Here is a 14,283-nt window from a genome sequence, read left to right on the forward strand (position 1 = left end):
CCACTTCTTCAATATGGCCCCGCCCCTCCCTTATCCTCTACACCCAATCCCGGCCCGCTCTTTCAATATGGCCCCGCCCCTCCCCTTCTCCTCTACACCCAATCCCGGCCCGTTCCTGCTATCCGGCCCCGCCCTCCTCTCCTGTACACCCAATCCCGACCCGCCCCTTCAATCCGGCCCCTCCCTCCTATCCTCTACACCCAATCCCGGCCCGCGTCTTCAATCTGTCCCCGCCCCCCTCTCCTCTACACCCAATCCCGACCTGTTCCTGCTATCCGGCCCCGCCCTCCTCTCATCTACACCCAATCCCGACCCGCTCCTTCAATCCGGCCACGCCCCCCTCTCCTCTACACCCAATCCCGGCCCGCTCCCTCCCTCCGGCCCCGCCCCACCTGCCCCCGGCCCGGCAGTCCCCGCAGGAGGGCCGCGGACTCTCTGCGAGCTCCGGCTGTTGGCGGCTCTGGGCGCTTGACCAAGTAGTTAAAGATAATAATGAAACTATTATTATTTTATTATCTTCCTACAAACACACTGTTTATAAAAAAATACGACCCTGAAGCTACAGAAGTGCAGTGAAGCTTCCCTGGGCGGACAGGAGCTGCCCCCCCCCCCACCCCCATCCTGCCGGGGCCGGGAGCTGCCTTGGGGCCGCCGCAGCAATCGGGGGGTTCCAGCCCCTGAGACTGAGACTAAAAGTGGCTCGGTCGGGGGGTTCAGCAGCCAAAAAAAAAAAAAAAAAAAAAAAAGTATGTGCTGTGTTTTCAGAGCGTGGGAAGGGAGCCAAGTGCTGCCTTTCTGGGCCTGAAAACTGGTGGGCCCAGGGTGGTGTTTGTGGGGCTCAGACCCAGCCCAAGTGCCGCCTTTGGGGATGGGGAACCAGAGGCCGAGCAGCTGTTCCCAGCCCCCAAACACCATCTTGGGGGGCTGTGGGCAGGTGGGGGGGTGTTGGGCAGGGCCATGGGACCCTCCCCTGAGGTTGCATTTGCCCCCAAAGCACGGGAGGCCAGCAGGTACCGGGCTGAACTCAGTGGGTGAGCTACAGGCTGGGGGCTGATGTGATAATTAAACCACTATTGGGACAGTTAGGACAGCTCATACTGGTATTTGAGTGGTGATGGTGATTGATTTACGACCTTGTCAACAGCCCCAGTGCTGCCCTGAGAACCTGGAGCAGCTTTCATGTGGAGGTGTCACGGTCCACTCAGTGGACTCGTGATGGTTCGTTTGCTACGATCTCGAAAGTGCAAAATTAAGGTGACCAACACCAAAGGGGATAGCAGTAATCAAACAGTGAAACTTTATTGTGTTGCCTGTGAAGCGGCACGCGATAGAGATGGGTGAAAGGATGGAGAAAAGTAAAGTAAAGTTTAGAGAGAGGAGGGAGAGAGGTTATAGCTACCACCGCTGATCTCACGACATCCTAACGGTCCTGGGTCCAGCTGATGCTGCGTCGTCAATCGTTGTGGTCCTTGGTGGGGAAGCTTCCAATTTTCGTTGTCCAGAAGTCATCTTTTATGCTTAGTAACACACCTCTGCCTCAGGGGTCTCCGCTCTTCTCAGAATTCAATGATCATATCTCCACCCTTCTCGAGCGAGGCCATCGAGCGTGTGCAGGGGGGAGTGTCCAAGGTGTGGTCAGTCTTGGAGGTGGGTAACCTTCAACCAGGAGGTGTGTTTTGGTATTATAATGAAGCAAAGTTCGTCTAAGGTTCATGATTTCTTCATCGATGTTATGGCAGCAGTTGCGATCCATCTTTTTTGACAGTGGCTATGTGGTTATCTCTAACAGCTCCGGCTAGGCCCAGGTACCGAACAATAGCACAACACTCTTTGTACTGCACGGCAGCGTTGTTGGGGGTGTTGGTTGACAGCCGGCTAAACATGAGCCAGCAGTGTGCCCAGGTGGCCAAGAAGGCCAATGGCATCCTGGCTTGTATCAGCAATAGCGTGGCCAGCAGGGACAGGGAAGGGATCTTACCCCTGTACTTGGCACCAGTGAGGCCGCCCCTCGATGTGTGGGTTCAGTTTTGGGCCCCTCACTCCAAAAAGGCCATTGAATGACTCGAGCGCGTCCAGAGAAGGGCAACGGAGCTGGTGCAGGGTCTGGAGCACAGGTCTGATGGGGAGCGGCTGAGGGAACTGGGGGGGGTTTAGTCTGGAGAAGAGGAGGCTGAGGGGAGACCTCATGGCCCTCTCCAACTCCCTGAAAGGAGGGTGCAGAGAGGGGGGATGAGTCTCTTGAACCAAGGAACAAGCGATAGGACAAGAGGGAATGGCCTCAAGTTGTGCCAGGGAAGATTTAGACTGGATATTAGGAAGTATTTCTTTACAGAACGGGTAGTCAGGCATTGGAATGGGCTGACCTGGGAGGTGGTGGAGTCCCCATCCCTGGAGGGGTTCAAGAGGCGGGTCGACACAGCGCTGAGGGATCTGGTGTAGTTGGGATCTGTCAGTGCTGGGTTAACAGTTGGTCTAGATGATCTTCAAGGTCCCTTCCAACCGAGATGATTCTGTGATTCTGTGGCTCAGGCACCGAAGAACAGCACTGCGCTGCCTGCACCACACGGGTCAGTGCTCAGGAGAACAGCACTGCACTGGCTGTGCCACACAGTTCTGCATTCAGGAGCCTTTGCACCACATTCCACTCCAGGGATCAGCAACTGCGCTGCAAACAGGCCGTTGTCAGGGACCTCACTGTCCATGTCCCCGATGACAATGTTGGGACAATGCTGATCTTCTGACCGACTCTTACAGGAGGTGGTGGGAAGATGTGGAGCTAGAGCTCAAACAGTAGAGCTGAAGCTGAAATAAAGATTGTAGGGCTGGAGCTGAGATGTCACAGAGCTGGAGACGAGATAAACACAGCAGGGCTGGAGCTGAAATAAAAACCCTGGGGCTGGGGCAGAAATACCAACTGCGTGACTGGAACTGGGACAACATAGAGCTGGAGCTGAAATACCAACTGTGTCACTGCAGCTGGAATGAAGAGCTGAAATAGATACAGTAGTGCAGGAGCTGAAATAAAACCCTGTAGGGGGAGAGCTGAAATACATAGTGTGTGGCTGGAATTGAAATAAAGACCCTGCAGCTGGGCCAGAAATTAAGGTCTGGAGCTGTAATAAATACTGTAGGGCTGGGGTTGAAAGAGTGGGGCAGGGGCTGGGGGTGAAAGAAACGCCATCGGGCTGGCGCTGAAATAATCATAGAACCATTTAGGCTGGAGAAAACCTTTGAGATCGTTGAGTCCAACCGTTAGCTGAACTCTGCCAAGTCCTCCACTGACCATGTCCCTAAGTGCCACCTCTACACGTCTTTTAAACACCCCCAGGGATGGTGACTCCGCTGCCTCCCCGGGCAGCCTGTTCCAGTCCTTGACAACCCTTTTGGTGAGGAAATTTTTCTTAATATCCATTTAAACCTCTGCTGGCGCAACTTGAGGCTGTTTCCTCTCGTCCTGTCGCTGGTTACTAATGTCGGGCTGGGGCTGAAATGTCGCAGAACTGGAGCCCGCGGTCCCCGGCGCCCCTCACCCGGGCTCAGGGCGGCCGCTCCCGGCTCGGTGCGGAGGGCTGGGACGGGGCTGGGGGCGGCGGCGGCTCCCCCCGCGCCGGGGCTCCCCGGGCTGGGGTAGGACGGAGAGAGGGCGGGGAAGCGGGAGGACCGGAGTGGAGCGGGACGGAGGGAACCGGGACTGCCGCTGCGGGAGGAGCCGGGACAGCGGCCGAAACCACGGCGGGGGCGGGGAGGGAGCGGGGGGGTGCACGGCGGGGGGCCGGGCTGTCACTTGTCCTCTTCCAGGAGGGGGGAGCCCCCCAAACGCGCCCTCCCGAAGGAATTGGGGTCCTTCCCTGGCTGAGCTGGAGCGCCCCGCACCCTACTCTGCCCCCCCGCCCCCCCCCCCCCCCCGGAGCGGTGGCCGAAGGCTGGGGGGACACAGCTGGGATTCCTCTAGGGTGAGAGGACTGTCCCCAGTGTCACCCACGAGTGGGGCACCTCCCAAAACTGAGCCCCAGGGAGGGCTGAAACCCGAGTGAAGATATGGGGGACGTCGCCGAGAGCTGGGGGGGGCTCCGGCACTCCACGGGGATGGATGGTCCCTCCCTGGCAGCGCACCCCACCCAGGCATGTCCCCAGGGTGCCATCGCAGAGGGAGCAGCACAGACGCAGTTTGTCCTTCCCAGGCTTTATTCGGCTCTTGCCCCACGCTCACGCCGAGGCACGGGCGCACCTCCTGCGCCCCACGCCGACGGCCAGCCCCACACCGGCCAGCCCCACACCAGCCAGCACGCAGATCAGCCCTGTCCCCACGCCGGGCACTGCCGTCACCCCACCTGCAAAATCAAGGGGGGCTGTTAAGACTCATCACCGGGGCTGTGCCACAGGGCCGCGGCCAGCAGGGACTCACCCTGACCTCTCTCCTCCTGCTCTCCCACTGCGCCCAGGTCCCTTGAGAGGAGCACGGGGCCGATGACCACGTCAGCTTCAGCCTCTTTCCCTGGGGAGGAAGGAGGGATGAGGTGGGCTCGTCCCGCATCCCCGGGGTGTCTCCTGCATCCCCACGGGGATCTTACCGTCGGCATTGTGGCGGCGGAAGCGACGGCCGGGCCATCGCTCCAGGGGGTTGAGCCTTCGGGAGAGCGCAGGGGACTCACAGTTGCCCGTCTCACAGCAGCTGCAGATGTCCCGGGTGCCTTCCACGGGTGCCCAGCTGTAGCAGGGTGAGAGCATCATCACTGGAGCCCCCTCAGCACCCACAGAGCATTCGTGTCCCGCAAATCTGGGTCTGTGACGCATCCCTGTGCCATGCTGGGGGGCTGTGGGATGCTGGTGGGGACCTACCAGACGTGTCCCATCTCAGTGTGGTGGCTACTCACGTGTTTCTGGCTTTGTTGAAGGAGCAAGCCTTGTTTAGGGGGTCCGGGGCTTGGTCTGCTGGGGTCACCTTCAGGTGGCAGGTGATGTAGATCTGTGGGAAGGACAAGGGAGAGAGGTGGGAACCCACTGGTGGGGGACACCGGCTTGGTTTGGGGCTGGCAGGGGGAGGGACAGAGCCTTACCAGGTTCCTGGTATCCCCTGCGAACCTGAACACATCAATCCTGAAGCGCAGCACATCCTCCTGGGGCCGGGGGGTGATGAAGGCAGAGCTGGTGTCATCCAACCTCCCATCAACCAGACACCTTGGGTGGAACGGTGGAGGGGGTCAGCATCCCAGTGTGTGTCCCCCCAGTGCCGCTGCCAGCAGGTCGCCGGGACTCACCCATTGAAATCGATGATGGTGTAGTGGGGTGAGGAATCGGTGCCGGGGCTCAGGGCGGCCACGCAGCTGTCCACAAACAACCGCAGCGGCACGTGGCTCTCCGTGTTCACCTCAGCTTGGATGTTGAGGACGTCGCCCAGTTGGAAACCAGTGAAGGGTCTCTCAGCACTCCAGTCCTCTGCAAGATAGCACCGGGGTGACAAAGCGGGGGTGACTTCAGCTGTCCCCGAGCTCCCGTGGGATCAGAGCCAAGGCTCAGCCCAAAAGCAGGAGTGCTGGTGTTTGCCATGGGGTAGGTTGGCCTCCCCAGTGGGATGCTGGGTCCCTGAGCTTCCCCACACTGGGAAAAGGGTGGAAAAATCCCCCGTCTGCAGGTTGGGGTGGCTTCCCACCTACCGTTCATGAGGCGCAGGGAGAACACCAGCCTCTCCTCTGCTGACAGTGTGGAGCTGAAGGGAGCCCAGGTGGGCCGGATGGCGTTGCTGCTCACGTTCTCCCTCCTGGTTAAGGACCACTGCACATCAGGATACGGCCCCGTGCTGGTCCCCAGGGACAGGGGCGGGGGGCACCGAGGATGGGGAGGCCTCACCTGGGGTAGTGGCACTCGATGGGGATGACAGCGGGGTTGCTGCGGATGATGACGGGGTTACTGGCAGGGCTGGGGTCATAGTTGAGGAGCGTGCGGTAGATGAGGGAATCCGGAGTGATCTGGGCAGAAAAGCAGTGAGAAGTCGGCAGCGAGACCACCCCACCTCCTACCACCACTGAGCCATGTGGCCATCCTTTCCCAACTGAAAAATGCTGGGAAAATCCAAAGAAAGGGGGAAAAGCCAGGGAAAAGGGGATGGAGAAGGAGCCCTACTACATTTTCAGCAAGTTAAACTTCTTAATGGGCCAAAACACAAGCAAAATGGGTCTGACGTGGGGGCTTTGCATCATCGGCATGTCTCCAGCAGAAAGGGCAAAGCAGCTTTGGGCAAAAACACTCTGGTTTGGGTGAAATACCTGCTCATCCTTCCCCCAGGGTGTTCCTCGATGGTGCTCTGCGTCCGGCACCCAGAGCTCCCCTGGCATCACAGAGGATGGAGCTGCTCGGGGCGGGGATGCCAGGCGGGATCCCGGGACTGGGAGAAGAACTGCGGGGAAAAGGTCTTACCTGCACGATGCTGCCACACTCGTGGAGGCCGGCAGTGAAGGTGACGGTGTTGTGGGCAGGGTTCAGCGAGGAATGCTTGCATGCTGCTGGCCCCAGCGTCAGGTCAGCCGCATTGACCAGGCGGCCAGTACCAAAGAGGTCCCTGTTCACTATCACCACCAGCTGAGCCTCCTGGCACTGCACCATCACCGGATGCTGGCTGGAGATGGCTCGAGATTGGGGGTCTTCCACCCAGGACCAGGTGTGGGGGTCTGCCCGTGCTCCCCGGCTTGCTGGTTCACCCCAGGAGAAATCCCAGGGTGGGTAGGCAGCCACCTCGCCCACTGCCCAGCAGAGAAGAGAGAGGATCAAGCCGCTTTCAGGTCCCATCCCTCCTTCTTCCAGCAAACACTGACACAGAGAGCTGGCGCTGCTCCTCCAGCCTTTATATCCCCCCAGGAGCAGGAGCCATCCGCCCCTGGGCTCCTGTTTGGGGACCAATGGCACCCAAAGGCCAGCCCTCGTGGGTGAGGGGAGAGGGGAGGCACAACCGAGTCATTTCCGGGGTGCTGGGACCCCCTGTTCCTGGGCTGCCCAAGGCAAGAGAAAACATCCTCGTCAGCCTCTTTGGGGAAGTTGTTTATAAAACTCAGCAGAAGCTGGAGACGGGGAGACTGGTACAAAGTGGCTTGTTTAGGTTACAGGGTGATAAGGGGCTTTTCAAGGCTGCTGGGGAGGTGACAGGAGCAGGGAGAGCAGGGTCCACGATCCCAATCCGGGTGCTTCCCATCTCCTCCATGGGGACCATCCCTGCCTGGCACTGTCAGCCCCCCTGGGACTTTGGTTTTCCGCTCGGATGCTGATGTGCTGGGGGTGGCCAGGAGCCCACATGCTCACAGCTCCAGCCTAAATAGGGGCTTTACACATCCCCCTGCTCCTCGGTGGGGCCAGGACCGGGATGTTCGGTCAGTAGCAGATGATGGAGAGCCCTCACCACTGACATAAGCGTGGCTGTTCTCAGCTGGGGCCGAACAACCCCCATTTCAGCCTCGGCAGTGAGTTCATTAGCTGCAGAACCACAACCTTTCTTTTTTACCTCTTCTGCCCTTCCCCAGCTTTTTGGGTTGTGTTTGTTTTGTTGCCTTCAAGGAAACGGGTTTGGGGTAGAAGGCGGCAGAGGTAAGGCGCTCCACCCATCGCTCTCTTCCTCACACCACGGCACCCTGGTTTGTACCCCACTCCCCACAAGCACAGCTGGGCAGTGCCTGACTCCTCACAGCTGGGGAAAAGCTGCTTAAAAATAAACCTTACATGCTTTCAAGCTTCATTATTGGAGTTTCTGTCCCTTCTTTTGAGCATCTTTAACTATTTTTCCCTGTCAGGGCTCTGCAAGCATCTTGTTGGCTTTGTAATAGGAATGCTCCCTTTCATACCCCAAATCCCTCTCCATCTTTCGGGATGTCCCTGGCAAGTCTTAGGGACATTACGAAGCCTCTGATTTGGAGGCTTGAGCTGGAGCAGCTAAGCCATTTCTGAGAAAATGAAAAGAAACAGAAAGTTTTTGGGGCAGATGTCAGCCAGCCCACTCCTAGCAGAAATCACACTGGGTTTGGAGCTGGGACTGGCTTGTGTCTGACTCAACATCCACCAAAACCACCTGCATGAAGCTTTATGAGCCAGTGTAAAACCTTCCTCCTTTCATCCAGGAGCTGATACCCCATCCCTGCTGCTGTCAGCCAGTCCAGGACTTGTATTTCATGTTTAAAATACCTTGAAACTGGCACTTGCGTAGAAATGCCAGGGATTCCAGCAGGCTGAGCCCCGTGCGTCACCGAGATAATGGCAGCAGGCATTGCTGAATCAGTAAATAAGTGTCTGCCCCCTCCCAGGGGAGAGCATCACAGCTCAGCCAGGTCCTTGGCCGCAAGGACTGTGGGAGATGCCTGGTCTCACCCCATCACATCCCCGAGAGCCGCAGCTCAGTGTGCAGCTCTGGGGTTAGGGTGTGGGTCTCTGGGTACCAGGGCTTGATCCCAGCAGGAGAATAAGTCCCCTGGATGGGTCATCTTGTGTTTACACAGCTCAGATTAGCAGAGGTGAATCTCAGGTGAAGAAACATGCCCAGACTCAGGGCAGAGGAAACATTTCACTGTGAAAAAGGGGATTTTTATTCCCAGGTTGGCCCCTGCCAGGACCAGCTGTCCCATCTTTATTCCAAGCACAACACAACATTGGCCATGGACCAGCACAGTTGGGAAAGTGTGAGCTCATTTTTTTGAGGAGGCAGAGACCAGAAAGTCCCAGGGCACTGGACAAGCACAAAACCCCATGTTTTTTCCCACCTTGTATAAAGTAGACTTTAAAGCATATCTCATTTTTCCTTATAACAAAGTTTCAGGTCAAAACTCTCTCACCAGACAGCAAGACCAGTGCTGCCCTTGAGCCTTGCCAGAGCTGGGGATGCTGCCTGGGAAGGTGCAGGAGCTGCTAGAGTGGGATGTAGAAACCTTTTCCCCATTCCCAGTTTCCTTGTAAAACAGATTTGGCTGATATTTGTCTTCCTTTCTGGAGTCAGCTGAGGTGTTTTGGTTGAATGGCTGCAGGGCAGCTGTGCTGAGAATGGTTTTCAGTAAAAGGTTCCTCCACGTGTCTTGGCAAACCAGAGAGAGAGTCCCTGCTCAGAGCATGTGTGCCAAGGGATGGTCAGGGCACTGAGCATCTAGAGAAGATACTGATCAAGAAGGAATCAGTTATGTGAAAGTTTAACACATCAGCAGCCACAACTTGTGGTCTGGAAGGTTCAGGTTGGGTGAGGAAATATTTCTTCTCCAGGAGGGTTGTGCAGCCCTGGGCTGGGCACATAGAGGTGGGGGAATCTTCACCTATGGACCTTGCCAGCCTCAGGCAGGCTGATACATCTGGTGTTGGACTGAACACATTCTGTGATCACTTCCACCCCCATTTCCATGCCCTTCTCTTCTCCCTTCTGTCCCAAAAGCAGACACCTCACAGCTCTTAAGGGATGGTGAAGAATTCTCCCAGCTCTTCCCCCTAAGAGGTCCTATACCTCCCACCTTGCTGCAAGACAAGGACCAACCCCCTCCAGTGAGGGTCAGATTATATGGATGAGGAAAGACAACCCCAACCTAAAGTCAGTGCACCTCCCTGATCCAACCCAGAACCAATCTTGTAATTCTGAGGGAGGGCTAATTTGCTTTTAGCTCTACGAGCAGCCAAGGGAAGGGATGGGACTGGGGTTTAGGTAGCCCAAAGTCTCAACTCCAGCTCCATACCTTGTGCCAAAGATCCTACTGTAAGGTGATGGCTATCAAAGGCATTCAGCTGAGGGTCTCCAGGGTGCTGGATGACACCTAAAGCCACATCAGGTTGTGCAATACATCACTTCATCCCTCACAGCCAAGAGAGCTGCCCAAGCTCCCCCAGAGCAGGCTAAGAGGTTGCTGAAGTCCTCCTGCCCCCTGCAAAGCCAGCTCAAGAGGTGGCCATGCTACAAGCAACTCCTCCCAGGTTTGTCTTCTGTGAATCAAGGCACCTGAATTTGCTCTGACAACAAACACCACAGCCCAAGATGTTCAGCTGGTCCAGTTCCTACTGCTGCCTAAAGCAGGAGCCTCTCCCAGCTAGCAGAGAGCAACAGGACTTGGGTTTGGGGCATGAACATCTTGCTGTTACAGCTACTCTGCTAAGCAGAAGAACCCAAATTCCACAGCACTTGAAGAAAAAAAGCAAATGTGACTCAGGCATGTCAGAAAGCCCCTTTCTGGAGGTGGGGGGGAAGTGGGGGCAGAAATTCCATTCTCTGCCTCAAGGACTGTTTATACATTTCAGCCAAGGCTTGTTACATAGAACTATGTAAACAGTCCTTGGGGCAGAGAATGGAATTCCTGACTGTCTGTCCCAGGAAGAGCCCAACCCACCAACCCTCAAGTTGTGCTCCCTTCCTCATCCATCAAAACTTAATTTCTCTCCCAGAAACAGCTTCAGGCAGAAGGAGAGTGGTCCAAATTTTATTTAACCCTTAGCTCCCCGCTTGACTTAAGGAGTTACCAGTATGGAGCAGACCCAAGTAGCTCCACAGAAAGGTAAAACATTGAGGCTAAATACAACTCCATGCTTCTACAGACAAGAAAACAGCAGGTGGGAGGTGATTTTTTTGCATCAGTTCCCAACTAGGTGATGTGGGAGAAGTTCATGGGGGTGGAAGGCTGTACAAAGCTCTGCTGAAGACAGGGCTTCAGGAGAATGAGATACTCAAATTGGGTTTAGGGAGACAAAGAAGCAGAGTCTTGACAAATCTTGACATGAAGATTTGATTCATCTGTCTCTCCAGGAAGACTTCTCCACTCCCCCCACCAAGCCTACATCCAATAAAATAAATAAATTGAAGGCCTGTGAGACTACAAGAGTTGAAACCAGTGACTTAAACAGGGTTGCTGGGTTTCCAGCAGACAGTCAGAGCTCCTAGAACAGCAAGGATCAGCATGACCAAACTAGCAATTGCAGCCAGCCCCAATACCATCCACAAGTGACCTGCATCTGGGGAGGAGAAATAAGGAGGTGGTTATGGCCAGACCCAGGACCTGCCACACAAACTATCCCCCTTCCCTGAGTTTGCCCTACCTTGTGAAGGCATCCTCCTAACTGAGTGATCCTGCCGGCTGTGGATGAAGAGAGGTCCAACCACAACATCTGCTTCTTTCTCCAAGGGATCTGAAAGGGAGGACCTCTGGGCACTCAAACTCATTTGAACATCTAGCTCTCCCCAGTCTTGGATTAGCACTGAGGAGCCAACGGGTAGTGAGGCAGCTCCAGCCACCCAGCTCTGAGCAAGTTACTATGGTGGTGACAGAGACCAGGAGGCACACTGAGACATACCAAACTGGGAGGGCAGTTCTCTCCGGGCACGTCCTCCTTGCCATCGAGAGGGAGCATGGAGCCTCCTGGAGTGCCTGGCCAAGCCACAGCTCCTCATCTCACAGCAGGAGCAGACATCCCGGGTGCCTTCCACAGGAGCCCAGCTAGAAGAGAGCCTGGTGACCAGCCCACCCTACGGTAGGAATCCCTCTCATGTTTCAGGGTCTCCTAGGAGAGACCAAAACCCTCCCAGCCAGATGGCCAACCCCACCTTCCTGGAAGGTGACACACCAGACGAGAAGCCCAAACTTCACCCTTGGGCAAGTTTCTGTTCCAACTACTCACAGGTTGCTGGCTTTGTTGAAGGAGCAAGCCTTGTTCAGAGGGTCTGGAGCTTGATCAGCCATAGAGACCTTCAGATGACAGATAACATAGATCTGGGGAGGCCAGACAGAGGGGTTAGGCTGTCATTTGCCTTTATGGCTTTCCCATCCACCATGAAGTTAGTCTCCAATGGGACCACCAACTCCCCAGGGCAGCTCAAGCCCCTCTGCTTCCTTCAGGCCACTTAAGGATTCAGCTACTGAGGCCCATCAGAAGAGCTTGTCTTGACCAGTACCAGAACTGGTCTCTGAGGAAGATCCTTGGCTCAGAGGGCCAGCAACACAGGGTGACTGCATTCATAGGTTGCTATGAGGCAGTTGCCTTGAGAATGCAATTCTAGACAAAACCACATCAGCTTTCTTAATGGACTAAGGCTACAACACCATCTAGACAAGGGAGCTCACTTATTTTAGTATGTATTTACCAGATTGCTGGAGTCTCCTGCAAACTTGAACGCATCTACTGCGAACTGAAGCACATCTGGCCTGGGTCTTGGGGATATAAAAGTCGAGGTGGCATCATCCATTTGCCCATCCACCAGGCACCTAGACACAGAAGCAAGGGCCAGCAGGAAGTCACTGTCAGAGACTGCCATAACCTGCAGAAACACCTCCCTAAATAACAGCACAGCCAGCTCTTACCCACTGAAGTCAATGAATGGATACTGGAGAGAAGAGCTCCTGTCTGGGGTTGGGGTAGCCACACAGTTGTCCACAAAGAGCCTCAGAGGTGCATGGTTCTCTGTGTTGACACCAGCTTGGAAGTGGAGGACTTCTCCCAGTTGAAATATGGTAGAGAGTCTCTCAGCACTCCAGTCATCTGGAAGAAGAGTCGCCAGGCACTTATGAATGGGAAGGCAGCTTGTGCTTCACTGCTTCCACCCACAGAAACCCCAATGGGCACAGGCCCCTGGGTATTCACCAAACCTGTACTTTGCTACAAATCTCAGCTGCTCCAGGAGCATGGGGTGATACTAGCACCAGCTGTGCCATCTTGTGGCAGCATGGTCACCTCAGGGTGCCCTGCACCAGAGGAGACCCTCACCCAAAACCTACCATTCATGAGGCGCAGGGAGAAAGGTAGCTTCTCCTCAGAGGACAGGGTGGAGCGGAAGGGCACCCATGTGGGCTTGACACCATCACTGCTCACGTTGTACCTCCTGGGGAGAGATGCCCATAGTTAAATTCTCAGGGGCAGCAGAATGGTTTGCTTGGCACTCATCTGCAATGGCTCACCTCGGGTAGTGGCACTCAACAGGAACCACAGCAGGGCTGGTGCGGATGATCACAGGATTGCCAGCAGGAACTGGCTTATAATTTAAGCTCGTGCTGTAGACTAGAGCATCAGGGGTCACCTGGGGAAAAGACAAGACACATTATCCAGTCATTAAGAGCCCTGTTCCTTGGCCATGCTCACAGAGCAGCACATTTAAGCCTGGAGACAACGCTGAGATGTTTCTTCTGGTCATCAGCCAGTAGCATTTGCACCAGAGGCAGGCAAGTGGCACTTGTCTGCTGCAGGGATGCTCTGGCCTGAGAAGCTGCTCCAGCCTGACCCAGGACAACCTCTGGCCAGCAGCAGAGCTGTATGCAGAGGTGCTTAAAGTTTTTTTTTTTCCTTCTAGTTTCTATGCCCCAGAACAACAGCCAGAAGGTCTGTCCCTCAGGAAACCAGAGAGTGACTTCTGTTTAGGGGGATTTAATGAAGATACCTGCTGGCTGGCATATGGGGGGGCACCTACTCACCCTCATGGCCCCAAGCATCTCCTAGGGGACAGACACCACTTCAAATTTAAGTTTTCTGTGAAGTAGCTTCTTGCTACACTCAGGGAGGTGCCTCCCGAGGTAAGCATCCACTGCCGTCTTGCTGCAGCGGCTCCCAGCACCAGGTCATCTGGGCTCCACCCTGAAGGTGGCAGCAACAGCTTAAGTAGTCCTGGAAGATTTAGATACCTCTGTATTCATCAGGAAAAAACTAATTTCTCTGCCTCTTGCATGCCCTTCCCTGCTCGCACAACCCCAGAGCTAGTCCCTGGACTGGACAGCACAGCTTCTGCTGACCTTGAAATGCAGACTGAGACGCTCAGCCTCTAGGAAAGGCTTTGGAGCATTTCCCTGAGCCCAACTTCACTGCAACTCCTGACAGTGCCAGCATCCCAAGGCACCAAGGTGTAAGCCAAGAGGCAAACCCCCCACCCTAGGGCTCCAGCCCCCCTAGAGCCTTACCTGGAGGGCGCTGCCACACTCATGCAGTCCGGCCACAAAGGTCACTGTACCCTCAGCAGCGCTCTGGGCCACCGGCAGGCAAGCAGCAGAGCCCAGGGTCAGCTCTGAAGCCCTAACCAGGCGTCCCGTGCCAAAGAGGTCTCTGTGCACTGTGACCACCATCTGCGCCTCCTGGCACTGCACGGCCACGGGGTGCAGCGGGGCTGCAGCCTGGAGCTGGGACACATCCACCCATGCCCAGGGATAGGGCTGGGAGAAAGTATGGGACCACCCTAAGGAAAGATCCCCTTCATACCTCCGCAGCTCTGCATCCCCTCTAGGAAAGCCCCAAGGGTTGTAAGCAACCACCTCCCCAAAAATCCAGCAGAAAAGCGCAAACCCCAAGTTGCTTCCAGGCCTCATCTTG

General features: G+C 55.8%; 2 protein-coding genes across 2 annotated transcripts; both read right to left on the reverse strand.

Moving 5' to 3' along the window:
* Positions 1-4,206: 4,206 nt before the first annotated feature.
* Positions 4,207-6,783, reverse strand: LOC141928669 (zona pellucida sperm-binding protein 3-like). The gene is made up of 9 exons (XM_074837272.1): positions 6,415-6,783; positions 5,848-5,966; positions 5,655-5,758; positions 5,259-5,436; positions 5,058-5,178; positions 4,875-4,966; positions 4,572-4,708; positions 4,406-4,495; positions 4,207-4,331 (listed from the first exon to the last, which is right to left on the reverse strand). Exons 1-9 carry the CDS (start codon positions 6,781-6,783, stop codon positions 4,207-4,209), a joined length of 1,335 nt encoding a protein of 444 aa, XP_074693373.1.
* A 4,051-nt stretch (positions 6,784-10,834) lies between these two features.
* On the reverse strand, positions 10,835-14,279 carry LOC141928873 (zona pellucida sperm-binding protein 3-like). The gene is made up of 9 exons (XM_074837671.1): positions 13,878-14,279; positions 12,888-13,006; positions 12,708-12,811; positions 12,294-12,471; positions 12,077-12,197; positions 11,614-11,705; positions 11,290-11,432; positions 11,035-11,124; positions 10,835-10,950 (listed from the first exon to the last, which is right to left on the reverse strand). Exons 1-9 carry the CDS (start codon positions 14,277-14,279, stop codon positions 10,835-10,837), a joined length of 1,365 nt encoding a protein of 454 aa, XP_074693772.1.
* Positions 14,280-14,283: the final 4 nt, after the last annotated feature.

This window comes from Strix aluco, chromosome 12 (assembly GCF_031877795.1).
Source record: "Strix aluco isolate bStrAlu1 chromosome 12, bStrAlu1.hap1, whole genome shotgun sequence".
NCBI lineage: Eukaryota > Metazoa > Chordata > Aves > Strigiformes > Strigidae > Strix > Strix aluco.